Source organism: Hydra viridissima, unplaced genomic scaffold, assembly GCF_058129835.1.
Source record: "Hydra viridissima isolate aposymbiotic clone 2 unplaced genomic scaffold, HvirCarnegie_v1 scaffold_11, whole genome shotgun sequence".
NCBI classification, from domain to species: domain Eukaryota; kingdom Metazoa; phylum Cnidaria; class Hydrozoa; order Anthoathecata; family Hydridae; genus Hydra; species Hydra viridissima.
In genome coordinates this window covers 428167-441416 of record NW_028324310.1, presented here as the reverse complement: position 1 = coordinate 441416, position 13250 = coordinate 428167, and the positions used below count along the sequence as shown (strand labels likewise).

The following is a 13250-nucleotide window of genomic DNA, read 5'->3' as shown; positions in this document are numbered from 1 at the left end:
CAAATACTTTTTGAGAGATCAAGTGAAACAATTGTGTTAAAAGCACGAATTATTTCTATGACTCATTTGCTGCGTGGTCAGTGGAGTATTGCTTTTAAAAACAGAATTGCTTGCTTTACAGCATGTTATTTTCCGTTGCATGCTTATAATGATTACTATGCGCTCCAGCAAAACTGAAAAATAAGGAAGTACAAATATGGCTCTATACTTTGAGACATTACAGTAATCACCAGTCTTAAACATCGGTGTGACGCGGCAGTTTTTAATTTATCAGGAACACTTCTTGTTTCAAGAAGATGACTGAAAATACTGTATCAGATAGACTTAATTGTTTCCAAAACTGATTTGTATTTCTTTTTTTTTTTTTATAAATTCCTGCACATTTACTATTTTTAAGAGTTTGGATTAGTTAGGGTTATTCCTAAAATGTATCAAAGTTTTGATATATGACTAAAATGTATTAATGTCTTAAAATATTACTAAAATCCATCAATGTCTTCAAATATGATTTAAAAAGCCTAGAATACCTTTAGAACTTTTACCGCTAAAGTTGAGGCAGTATGAGAATGCTGTTGTTTAATTTTGCAACTAAACTTGCGTCATCGTAAATTAGTTCACCATCAGAGGTTTTTTTAGCTGGGGAAACGAGGTTTAAGATCCGAGGCCGAAAAAAATCTACTGCTCGCGGCTCTGAAAATTAAATTTTAAAACTTCTCTAATTCGATAGAAAAAAATTTAATGTTAATTTGGTTCAAATTAACATTAAATTTTCAGTTTTTTTTTTTTTAAAGTCAACCCAGATTTTCTTAGCCCAATAAATATTCTTAATTTCCCGCACCCTTCATTTCTTAACTCTTGACAAACACAGCTATGGTCTTTTTCTTGAAGTAAAAGATTTTAAAAAAAAGATTCTTTAGATAAAGCTTGACTAAACTAACGAGAGTTAAAAGATTTTACGAATTGAGAAATTACACATCTTAAATTAGTTTTTATTTATTCAGAGTGACGTAGTTATGTTAAACACTGATTCAGGATTATCTTAGTGCTCTTTTTTTGCTAAAGTCGAAAAGTGTACTTCATGTAGCTACCAGGGAAGAGGTTTGGATAGACACAATTCAATCGATTGAATGAACACAGTTCAATAGATTGAGATAGAGGAAACAGAAAGCAAAAAAAAATTTAAAAAAATGAAACTATTAGAAAAGTTTTTGTTATTTCAACAAATCAAAGAAACTTTTATCACAAAATTTAAAGTTTAAATAAATAAAAAAAGAATAAAGCTTGGGAAATCAATATTCTACTGTATTGTACAGTCGTGGAACACCTTAACTGAGGATTGAGCAACACTGCTGAACATTGCAGAGAAGTCACTTGTACAAATTTTAAACCGACATGAGTTAATTATGGTTTAATAGACAGACGTTTATGCAATCATGGTTTAATAGACAAGAGAAGCATCCAGATCATGGAGTCATCCAGATCATGGAGTCATTAGACCTTGATTTAGGAGCGAAAAAAAGAAAAAAAAAATTGTTTTTTAAACATTTTGAATGTAAAATTTTTGAATCCGTAAAAATGTAAAATTTTTGAATCCGTAAAAAATGTAAAATTTTAAAACATTTTTATTTTATACCTCAGCTTAAAGAGGGTCCAAATTTGTTAAATAATAAAATTATTGTAAATGTAAACTTAAATAAGTTTGAAGAGAAAAAAAAAACAGAATCAAAGGACCCCAATCTCCACTTATGCTTACCTACAGGGTTAGTAACCATTAGGACCGCAGGATTGGTAACCTACATGATTTAGTACTCTTATATAAAAGTTCCATGCCGGTGCAATGACGTTGAAATCTTTTTGAAAACTGCAGCCCGGAGTAAATATTAGACGTTGATTACTAAAAATTTTAGTTGCTTCATTCACTCGTTCAAATTCTGTGGGCGGAGTACTGTTTTTAAATACCAAACTCATTACCATGCAGCGTGTCATTTTTTGTCAAATGTAAGTACGTGTAAGTCTACTTATACATTTTACGCTCTAACGACCTTGAAAAACAAGGAAGTACCGATATAGGCCTGTAGTTTAAGACACGTGAGTCATCATCAGTCTTTATTATCAGCACGAATATTCAATAATTTTGAAAAAAGATATGCTTGCATTCACGCTGCTTTTATCAGTTTGTGCACTTTCATTATTTTGAAAAGTTCGAAAGATATTTTCTAGTTCATTTTTGTTAATTTGATCGGTCCCTAAATGTCTCAATCTTCTGAGGCGTTATTTACAATGTGTAGAACGTAAAGGGATTTTTTGATGATAAATTTGCACCTATAATTGCTTTATCATAAATTCGTTCACCATCCGATGCATTTTTTTAGTAAGCTTTGAAGTTAATCCTTTTTATGACGTGTTTATGACGTTTTTATGACGTTTTTATGACGTGTTTTATGACGTGTTTTATGACGTGTTTATGTGTTTTCTTAGCGTTTCCTTTGTTTGGTTCTAATAACTTTGGGTAATGAGTATTTTTATAATTTTTATTCATTTCGTTTTTTTGTAAGTTTTATATTAAATAATTTCTCGTGGGGTTTTTTTGTTTCTTACTTGAAGCATTCAAGTGTTTTTATAATTTTTTTTCTTTTCAGGAAAGATGTTGTTTATAGAAACGTGTGAGAAATAAATCATGAGCATTTTTAAAATTACTTGATTAACACAAGATCCTTACCAACATCGCTAGTTAAAAGATTTCGAAAATGAAATACAGAATCCTTACTAATTTGTCGAGTCTTGATTAAAGATTTTGCGTGAATCGTCAATTAATTAATAAAATTGAAAAACTTGAAATAAGATTGCATTCTAGTATGTAAATAAAACACCATTGCATTGACTTTTTTTAAAGCTAAAAGCTCCAAGATTTCACGCTTTTCATTTTTAACTTTCTGAGCTTTGATCCCGTTAAACCTTTTGGATATATATATATATATATATATATATATATATATATATATATATATATATATATATATATATATATATATATATATATAATATGGAAATTATATATATATAATATGAAAATTATATATATTATATATGTTATTACATATCATATTATATATATTATACATATATTATATACGCTATATATATAATATATGTGTGTATGTGTGTGTTAACAGCTGATTTTAGAAGGTAGTTCATGTTATAAAATTGCTGAAAAAGTTTCTTAGTAATCTGCATAAGATAAAGTCGTCTTAGGAATATTTATGAGCTGCAGTAACTTTTTTCTGAAGGTCAAAGATTTTCAACTCGGGCTCTCTTCCGTATTTTTTGACTTGGACCGTATGGAGCAAGGAAATTAAGTTTTGGTTTTAAATAACGGCATTTAATTATGCGTTTTCGATGAAAACAATTTTCCCTTCTTCCAATTTCACATCTAATTCTGAAGCTTCTAAATGTTAGCAAGTAAATTTAATATCATGCTTTTAAGTTTCTTCCTGAATCTTAAATAATTTTTAAGGTTAATGAAGAAGTTCCGATTTTAAGCTGGAAAAAAGTTTAAAAGTTTTTTATATTAGAGAAAATTTACCAAGTTCTATTATCAACCTATCTATCTATTATTTATTATTATTTTGTATTATGATTTATTTTTGTTATTACTATTATTGTTAATAATAATAATAATAATAATAATAATAATAATAATAATAATAATAATAATAATAATAATAATAATAATAATAATAATAATAATAATAATAATAATAATAATAATAATGATAATAATAATGATAATAATAATGATAATAATAATAATAATAATAATAATAATAATAATAATAATAATAATAATAATAATAATAATAATAATAATAATAATAATGATAATAATAATAATAATAATAATAATAATAATAATAATAATAATAATAATAATAATAATGATAATAAAAATAATAATACTGAACAATATATTATTAAACAATTTTAATATTATTATTAGCCAATGACACTCATTTCTATAGTACAACATTATCATTATATTATAGTGCATCTTTAAAAAAATTAAAATGGCAGCTGCCCTAGATGATGATGATGATTTAAATTTTTCTGATATTGACTCTGATGATGACACTCCAGCACCTGCCCAAACAAGTCGTTCATTTATTGCTCATAAAGAGATGAAATCATTTATAAATGAAGAGCAGCATTCTAACCATTCTAATGAAAGTGATGAATTTGAACCAATTAGTCCTCCAAATGAACAAGGAAATCTTGTTGCAGATGATACAAATCAAACATTTGAACCTATTAGTCCAAGTTCAGATCCAGGGGAGGATTTTGAAGCTGTCAGTCCTGTTGAAAAGTTAGGTAATGCTTTTGAAAATATAAGTGATGAAGAAAATGATCAAAAAGAAGATGAGCCTGAGGAAGGTAAATTTAGTCCCACTCAAGAAAGTGACAATGAATTAAATTTTGACGAAGAAAACTCAAATGATAGTGGTTACAACCTGCTTACTTCTAAAAAAACAACTTCATCAAAACCATCTATCTCAAAAAATGTTGATGATATTGAAGCACCAGTCCCATCTCCATTTAGTGATGTTGAAGATATTGACGATTTGCCTGTTCAAGATGATACTTTACTAAATGATTTTTTAATCAATAAAAGTAATGATAAAGATGTTGAACCAATAGGTGACAGAAATGAAATAGATTTTGATATAAAGACAAATGAAGAACTAGATAAAGATAATAGTGGCCATTACTTAAATAACATGGATAAGTATAATTCAGGTTTGAAAGTTAAATGCTAAATTTAAAAGTTTTATATTTAAGGGTTTAAGAATATTTGTTTTGTTAAAATCATTTTGAGTAATAAGGATTTAGGCTTAAATGATTTAAAAAAAGCTATATTATAAAATTTGTTTTTAACATGGAACAAGCTTAAATTTTTTTAAATGTCATCTGGTTTCAATGGTTCACTAATAAACACTATTGACTATAAATCCAATCCTTGTTGGTTTAGAGAAAGAAAATGGCTCTACAGAAAAATCTGTAGTCAATCATGAGGTAGAAAGTAGTGATCCAGAAGAATCTGACACTCAAAAAAAAGATGAGCAGTAAGTATACGCTGGCTGTAAATTATGCTTCCTTAAGTAAATAAAAATAAATTGAAATTTGATAAATTGCATATAAAGAGTCACTTGTTTATTGCTTGCTAAAGCAAGTTAATTCCCAATTGGCAGTTATTTTTGAGTAGTAATTAAAATTTTTTATGGTACACAAAAAAAATATAATTTATGCATTTGTTAAATGTATCTAGCATCTACTTTCATCATGGAACCTTTTTGAAGATGTTTTTAAAACAGCTACAGTTGTTTTCAATGAGCATCAATACATTTTTTTTTAAGAAATAAAATTCTAGCTCTTTAAGACAAACAATATAAATTGATACAAATTTATTAAAATTTCCACTAATAGATAACATCAAAGTAACACATTTTAAATTCTGCATTTTGTCTTTTATAATTCTCAGTTGTAGTTTTTTTAATTCCATATTGTATTTTTGTATTCAAGTGGCAGCTTGTTTGGAGGCTGTAACTTAAAGACTTTTGATGGAAGTTTTTACTAATACTGTAATGTTTTTTTGTCAAATGTGTCTAGAGAAGATGCTGGTAATCTAATTGCTGATATATTTGGTGAAAGTGATGATGAAGAAGAATTTGAGGTTATTATTTATACGTCATATATTGATGATTAGACTTATTTTATTATTTTTGTTTGTGCTGTTTGGTAATGAGTGTACTTCAATCAACTCCATAAAGATGTCTTTTTAAAAATTTTTAAAGGGTTTTGACGATGAAGAAATATTACCTGAAAAAGAGAAAGGTAACAGTTTTCAAAATAAGGGTTATTTTCAAGAATTAATGAGTATTTTTTAAAGTATGCTTTTAAAAATCACTCAGGTTATCTTCATTTATCTAAATCTTTAAATAATCATCAGTTATCTCCATCATTATCTCAGTAACTATCTCTATTATCTAAAATAAAACAACTGATATTTATATGATTTATATTGATATTTATATGATTTATATGTGATTTTCTATAGCACAAAAGTTATCTGTTATTGGGGTTTTCATCATTGTTTTATAATTAATTTAATCTACTCTTTCTTCTCATTTCAGTTGTAAGAAAACAAGAAGATGGTAAAAAGTCTGGAGATGGAGAGGAAAGCAGTGAGGATGAAGAACTCCCTGTTCGAAAGTAAGTTTTACATCATATGTTCGATAAGTACAATTTTATTTGAGTTATTACAATTTTTAAAATTTAGTTGATGTTTTGTCTGGTTCCAAAAAATTTCTACAAATACCAGATCAGAAAAGTTTAATGTGATGTTGTTGTATGTGTTCTGTTAAGTGTACTTTTTAAAATTTAGCTTTGTATCCGATTTTGACATAATGCTCCAAAAAAAGAAAGAGGTAATGATTTTTTTTCTCGCTGTTCTCCAGTTAAAAATGGAAACCAGCAATGTTCATAAATATTTGTGTTCACTTGAAATCGAGGATGTTAAGAATTTTAATTATTTACTTTTTACTTTATTTTTTCTTATTTTCAGCTAAACAAGTTTAAAAGGAGATCTAAAAAGGTAAAAAAAAAGTAATAATAATTCGAAAACTTTTTTTTTTTAATTTCAATTTGAAGAATTTTTGTCACAATAAAAAGTAGTATAAATCATTTTAAAATATGATTTTTTTCATGTGTTTGGATCACTACAAAAAATAAGCTAAAATGTTTGTGTAGTAAATTCATTCTTTTTTTAAAATTTAGGACTTTGAAGTAATTAATGACAATGATGACATCATTGAATCAATGATAAGAAAAATGAGGGAAGCTGCCGAGGTTGGGAACTAGACATAAAAAGTTTTAAAGTTTAACGGATGATGCATAAGTTGTTGGACAAGTTTTAATTTAATTCTTCTAGCAAAATAAACAACCATGTGGTCTATAATGCATTTGTAAATTTTTCTAGTGAGTTAAACAACAATGTGGTCTAATGCATAAGTAAAAAAATCTATGAAATGTTTTCTTTGTTGTTTGAAACACATTTATTTAAAAGTTTACTTGTTTAAAAATTAATTTATTTAAGGTGAAATGCAGCAGAATGAAAATCTTTTTGAAAGCCTCTTAAAATCTCTTTTGTAAATCCAACTCTAACCTAAAAAATTTGTAAACTCCGAAATCATTTTGAAAAAGAAAGATTATATCAAAATACAATCTATGAAACTTAAAAAGACTTGAAACTAGTCAGTCTTTTTCTGATAAAAAGTGCTCTGGTAATCTAACATCCTGGACAAGAGAAAAGAAAGCCAAACTAAAGAGACTTGTCAACAATTTAAATGGGATCAGTCAGAGAAAATTGGGTCTTAAATCTTGTGTAAATTTTTCAATAATTGGTTATCAGTTTAAAAAAAAGAATATTCAATACAAAAAGCATGAAAAGACTCCAAAGTATGGAACTATGGAACAACAATTTAAAGCAGAGAAAATAAACAAAAAGTTTGTTAATCAGCTCCATAATAAATTATTTCTGGTCTCCAATGATGAAAAATACTTTTGTTTTGCAGGTGATAAAATTCCCGGAAATTCTGGATACCACACAAATGTGTCCAAAAAGGGTTGGGTTTGTAGAAAAGAGAAAATTGCCTAAAAGTAATTAATGTGGATAGCCCTATCTGACAATGGTATGTCCAAGCCATTATTTCATACTTCAAAGGCTTTAGTAATCAATGCACCAATTTATGTTAATGAATGTTTAGAAATAGGATTTAACAAGTTCCATAACAACTTTAACTATTTGTTTTATTCAAATTTAGCAAGTTCTCATTACTCTTAAGATTCTTTAAGTTGGATGGGCAATTATGTTAATTATGACAATTATGTCAATTATGTTGATAAAGAATCCAATCCACCAAGTGTGTCTCAAGCACAACCAATTGAGAACTTTTAGGGATGTTTGGCTCAAAAGGTTTACAAGGGAAGTTGGCTAAAAGAGCAAGTCTTGAGTGATCACATCAATTTAAACTAAAATAATTTGAATTTTTTTCAGTAGCTTATGAAAGTGAGCGATGCAAAATTGAGATTTATTGCAGTTGATGGAGTTTTTCATAAAAGAAATAGCTGATTTTTATTCAAAAAAAAAAAAACTTTTAGGAAAAAAATTTTAGAAAAAAATCTTCGTTGTTTACTTTATTCACAAATAAAGTATTAAACCTTTTATTTTGTCTGACAACTTATCCATCGTTCGTTAAAATGTTTTTGACAATATTTGTTGCTTTATCAGCTAAATTGCTTGAAAATTTTCTGTATTGAATAAAAATTTCCTAGCATGTGTTTTTAGACTGATCGCATGTTGAATCAATCCTCTAAAGCTGCTACAAGCAAGATGAAAATGCTGCCAAGCGTGTTGAATCATTTGAGAAAGTATTTTGATATTTTCTGTTGGCAATTAAACTTTCAGTAATTAAAAGGTTTTATTGAAAAAGACAAAAAAAATTCTTGAGATGGAAGATTTTTTTTCAATGATGTGCCATTTGAATATTAAAAGTTTATTACTTAAAGATAAGAAATAAATAAAATGAAAACAAATATAATGAAAAGTAAGATAATGAAAATTGAAAGTAAATTATTTCAAATTGTGTTAATAATTTTTCTATTTGTGGCTAGTTGTTTTAAAAAATTTTCAGATGGTATATTTTTGTGTAGGGCAGATCTACAACAGACATTGATAGATTGCGGAGTGTTGCCTGCAATGAAGGTAAAAGATTTGTTAAGTAACAGTATATTAAAATGAGATTAATTATTGCTGCAATATAAAAAAGAGAAAAAGTTTCAACTGTAATAGCTGACAAAGTAATTTTTAAATTACTTTGTCAGATTTTACATTTGAAACTTTTCTTAATTTGATAAATGTTTATCTTTTAGGATTGGCTGACACCATTGCCTGATCATGCTCTTCCACATATAAATATTCGAAAAACTTTTTTAAAAGTGCTGAGTGAAGTAAAAATTTTTGTTATTATCATTTTTATTATTTTTGTTGGTGCTGTACATATTATGTATTGTTATTTCACCCAAGTCACATGCATCCCTCTTTCTATTCTCATTATGATACTTATGCATTATATTACAAAGCAGGGGTGTATCCAGGAATTTTCAAAGGAGAAGGAGTGGGAGAAGTAAGGGAGGTGGGATTAAGAAGTAGAAAAATATTGTTAAAAAATTCTAATTAAAGTTTTTTAATAAGAATTCGTTTTCATTTATTATACATTAAAATTATTTTAACAATTTGAAAAAAAAGAAATTCGTAAAAATACCAATATCACTTATAACTTACTAATAAAATTTTTGTTCACGAACAAAAAATTTGCTTAACTTTTTTTAAATTCAAAAAAAATATTATTAATTTTAACAGATGTTTAATCTTAGTATTAACTCAAACATCCCTCCCCTTCCCTTCCTTCTCCTTCCCCTCCCCCCCCCCTTCCCTCATTCTTAATACTTCTCTGTTGAAAAGTAAGCTGTAGTAACATAATTAAATGTTTTGTTTCTTGTTCAGCTGTTGAATGTTGGTCAAGTGCTATCTTTTTTTACACTTGTAAATTTATTTAAGCAATTTAAATTTTGACATGGTAGAATAGTTGCTTTGTAATAAAGGTAATTGCCTTAAGGGTTTTATATAATTTTCTGAGATTCAGGTCAAAGATCTCTTCATAGCAGCCTTCAGAGACTGTGTGAAAGTAAGACTTTGAACTCACAACCTTTCAACTATTGCCAAAATTGAAAGGTGCAGAGAATTAAATTTTGGGAGTTAGGAACGGACAACCTGTTGAGTAAAAATGATGCTGTAGAAGGTCATGTATAAAATGGAGATAACAAAGGTTTTAAAAAATATAAAGAGATCATCCTGAAAGTAATAAAAAATGTAAAGATATTTTTCACAGAACGGCTGAGAGCCACAACAGAGAAGAGATCGTTATTGTTATTTATAACACGTTTTTTATTTTCAAGGTCAAAATTAATTTATGTAATTGTGCTGAACAAAAAATATAATGCAAGCATTTTTCAAAACATAACAATGGATAATTTTTAACATTTGAAATGGACCTACATCATATTATGTACATCATGTTATGTACGTCATGTTATGTACGTCATGTTATATACGTCATGTTATATACGTCATGTAATGTACGTCATGTTATGTATAGGGATCGCTAGTGTACGGTATACTAAAAATTTAGTGTACAGTTTACCGTAAAGTATACCGTAAAGTATACTGTAAAGTATAACGTAAACTAAACTTTTTACTTATTGATTTTTATGATTACTATTGTTATTAATTTATTTCAGATCAGAGAAATCTATAGAATAAACAATCTTAAATCTTAAAACGGTGAAGAGCAGCACAAATTAAAGTTTTTACTAAGTAAATCTAAGAAACAAATTGAATTAAAAATAAACAACACTTTAATCATGATTAGTCAAATAATAGACATAGTCCAGTAATTTAGTTCATTAAGAAAACATAATTATTAAATTATCAAACCAGTCCGAAAATATTTAACAAAAAAAATTAAACAGGTATACTAATCTGTATACTAACTTTTAGTATACCAAGTATACCGTAAAGTTAGTATACCGTAAACTGTAACGGGCGATCCCTAGTTATGTATGTACATCACGTTATGTGATTTTTATATTTTAGTTCCCTCCTCTGGATAAAGGTGTTTTAAAGTCTAGCGGTATTGGACGCGCCGTAATGCTCCTTTTCAAGCATCCAAAAGAAATTCCTGAAAATAAAAAATTGGCCGGAAAAATAATAAGTAAGTGTGATTACATAAAATTTTGGGTCCCTTAGTTGCAATTCAACGGGATTGTTTGTTCAGTAACTTTATTTCCTATGTAGGTCAATGGGCTCGTCCCATTTTTAATGTGAGTACTAATTTCAGCGAGATGTCGCGTGAGGAAAGAGAAATGCGAGATAGGGCGAGTATCTCCGGCGTAAAGCGAAGAAGGCTCAGGTAATTTTTCCTGTTTTCGTTTTTAAATATTTATGCTATTTATGTAAATTTAGTTTAGTGTAAAATAATTTTTTTTCGAAAACTACAAGATTACTCAAACGTCTTTATTGTGACGAAATCATTAATGTAAAGTTTTTTTTAAAGTTCTGACGTGGACAAGAACGAAGAAGACGATGAATCAAGGTCGGTTATAACATGCTAGTCTTGCATTTTGTATATATAAAAACCTTTTTTGAGTTATACTCTTGCACATGTGTTTTTGATTTAATGTTGTCTAATTTTTCTTATTTATGTTAAATGACTTTAATTTATAGACCTCGAAAACCTGGCGATAAAGGATGGATTGGGCGTGCGAGAGTGCCAATGCCTTCGCATCGTGATTACCTTAATAGACCAGCCTCAAAGGTGGAAGGATCGTTTGAAAAATCAAAGGTAAACCTTTTTCAGATTACGTGTAAAAGATTCTCATTGAATTCATGCAATGACTCATTGAGTCAATATGTTTCTCTTCAGGGCACAAAGAAAAGTTTATCGCGTTATGAAAAACATGCTCGTAAATATAAAGACAAACGAAGCTCTCTAGGCGGTGCTCTAAAAGCTGTGAGCATTAGTTTAAATGGTGGCAAGATGGCTTTGTAACATTCACTTTGTGTGAAGCGGATGATTTCTCGTACCATCTCATCAAAGAGTATATTTACTAATTCGTTTGAGATATCTTCTAGAATTGGGTGGCATTAGAATTTTAAACAAGTTTTGCTCTACTTATCAGAGTACCCGCAAGAAAGAGACCCGTCAAAAGACATTTTGGAAGAGAAAAAAAGGCGGCATTAAAATTTCTTTCACTTTTATGAAATCTTGAACAGCTTCTGTTGCCCAATTTTTCTGCATGAACTCTTTGTTCGATTTGGCAAAAGTTGTGACGTAAATGTTTAAGTTGCATGTTTTCTGATGAAGCTTTTTTAGAATTTTTTTTAGTAACTCAAGTGGGTTTCTCATTATTGTTACTATCTCTACTATTGATAAAATAGGTTTATTGTTAATAATTTTGAATAAATTATTAAAACCGATCTTTTTAACTACTTTGTCACTTTATTAACTTATTACATGTATCTCCATTACATTGTATCTCCATTACATGTAGCTCCATTATGGTCGGAGTCTTACTTTAAGTCTAGAAGAAGATTTTTTTTCTCTTTTTCGTCAACAGCTTTCATGTTCAATACCAGTTTGGCGCGTTCTTAAGCGCGGCCTGTAAATTTCAGGATCAATGTTTAGGCGATACTTAGGAAAACCCTTTGGGGAGTGTGAATATACAGAATCGTAAAATTGCTATGGAAAATATTAAAGTCTTATAGTTTTGTCCAAAAAATGCATTCGATTTTTAAAATTTTGAAGAAGACACCAATAAAAACATGAGTTTTAATCCGTCTTGTGTTCGTATAGAACCAATTTTCATAAGAGAATGATGCAAATGAAGCAAAAACCTAAAGTTATCACTCACTTTTACTTGCAATTTTGTCTTGAATCAAAAGTTTTAGTTGAAGTTTTAATTTAAAAAAAAAAATTTTTTTAAATAATTGACTTTCATTTTTTACTTCACATTGCAACATTCAAAAATCCCCAACAGATAAAAATCATGACTCGTTTTTTTTGTGTGTGTTTCCAAAAAATGTGAACGGGAAACTTAAAACATGATAGAAAAAGTGTACAAAGTTTTAAAAAAGAACTTGCATTTTAATAATGAAAAGTTTCTAAGAGGAGTTTGTCACAACTGTTAAAAATTGCTCTGGAAATATGATCAAGATGACCAAAAAGTTTGATTGTCTGTGTTGTTCGATAAAGCAACATACTCGAAGTTCTATAAACTATGAGTGTTTCATTTACAAGGTTGAAAAACTAAAGCAAAATAAAAACCATAAAAAAAAAAAAATTTAAAAGAAAAAATCTTGATCATCATCAACCTCAACTCCAAAATGAGCCAACTTAAATCTTCTTTAAAATAGTCAACAAATAGAACTTTGAGCCATGCTTTATCAGAAATTTGATGCTGAAAGAAAGAAACTCAGTTGTTCACAACGTCAAAAGTCCGCAATTTGCAAGGAATAAGGCACAACAACTCGGATTACTAAAGTTGTTAATTGCAAGAGTTTTAGAGGAAATAACCAATCA

At 28.1% G+C, this 13250-nt stretch overlaps 1 protein-coding gene across 1 annotated transcript; it reads left to right on the top strand.

The window, feature by feature from the left end:
* The first annotated feature begins 4029 nt into the window (after positions 1-4029).
* LOC149881542 (protein IWS1 homolog) lies at positions 4030-12154 on the top strand. The gene is made up of 16 exons (XM_090067308.1): positions 4030-4791; positions 5024-5117; positions 5662-5725; positions 5847-5886; positions 6186-6264; positions 6437-6479; positions 6617-6646; positions 6829-6900; positions 8399-8481; positions 8764-8815; positions 8983-9060; positions 10766-10883; positions 10967-11081; positions 11226-11264; positions 11396-11513; positions 11595-12154. Exons 1-16 carry the CDS (start codon positions 4065-4067, stop codon positions 11718-11720), a joined length of 1878 nt encoding a protein of 625 aa, XP_089923434.1. The 5' UTR covers positions 4030-4064; the 3' UTR covers positions 11721-12154.
* Positions 12155-13250: the final 1096 nt, after the last annotated feature.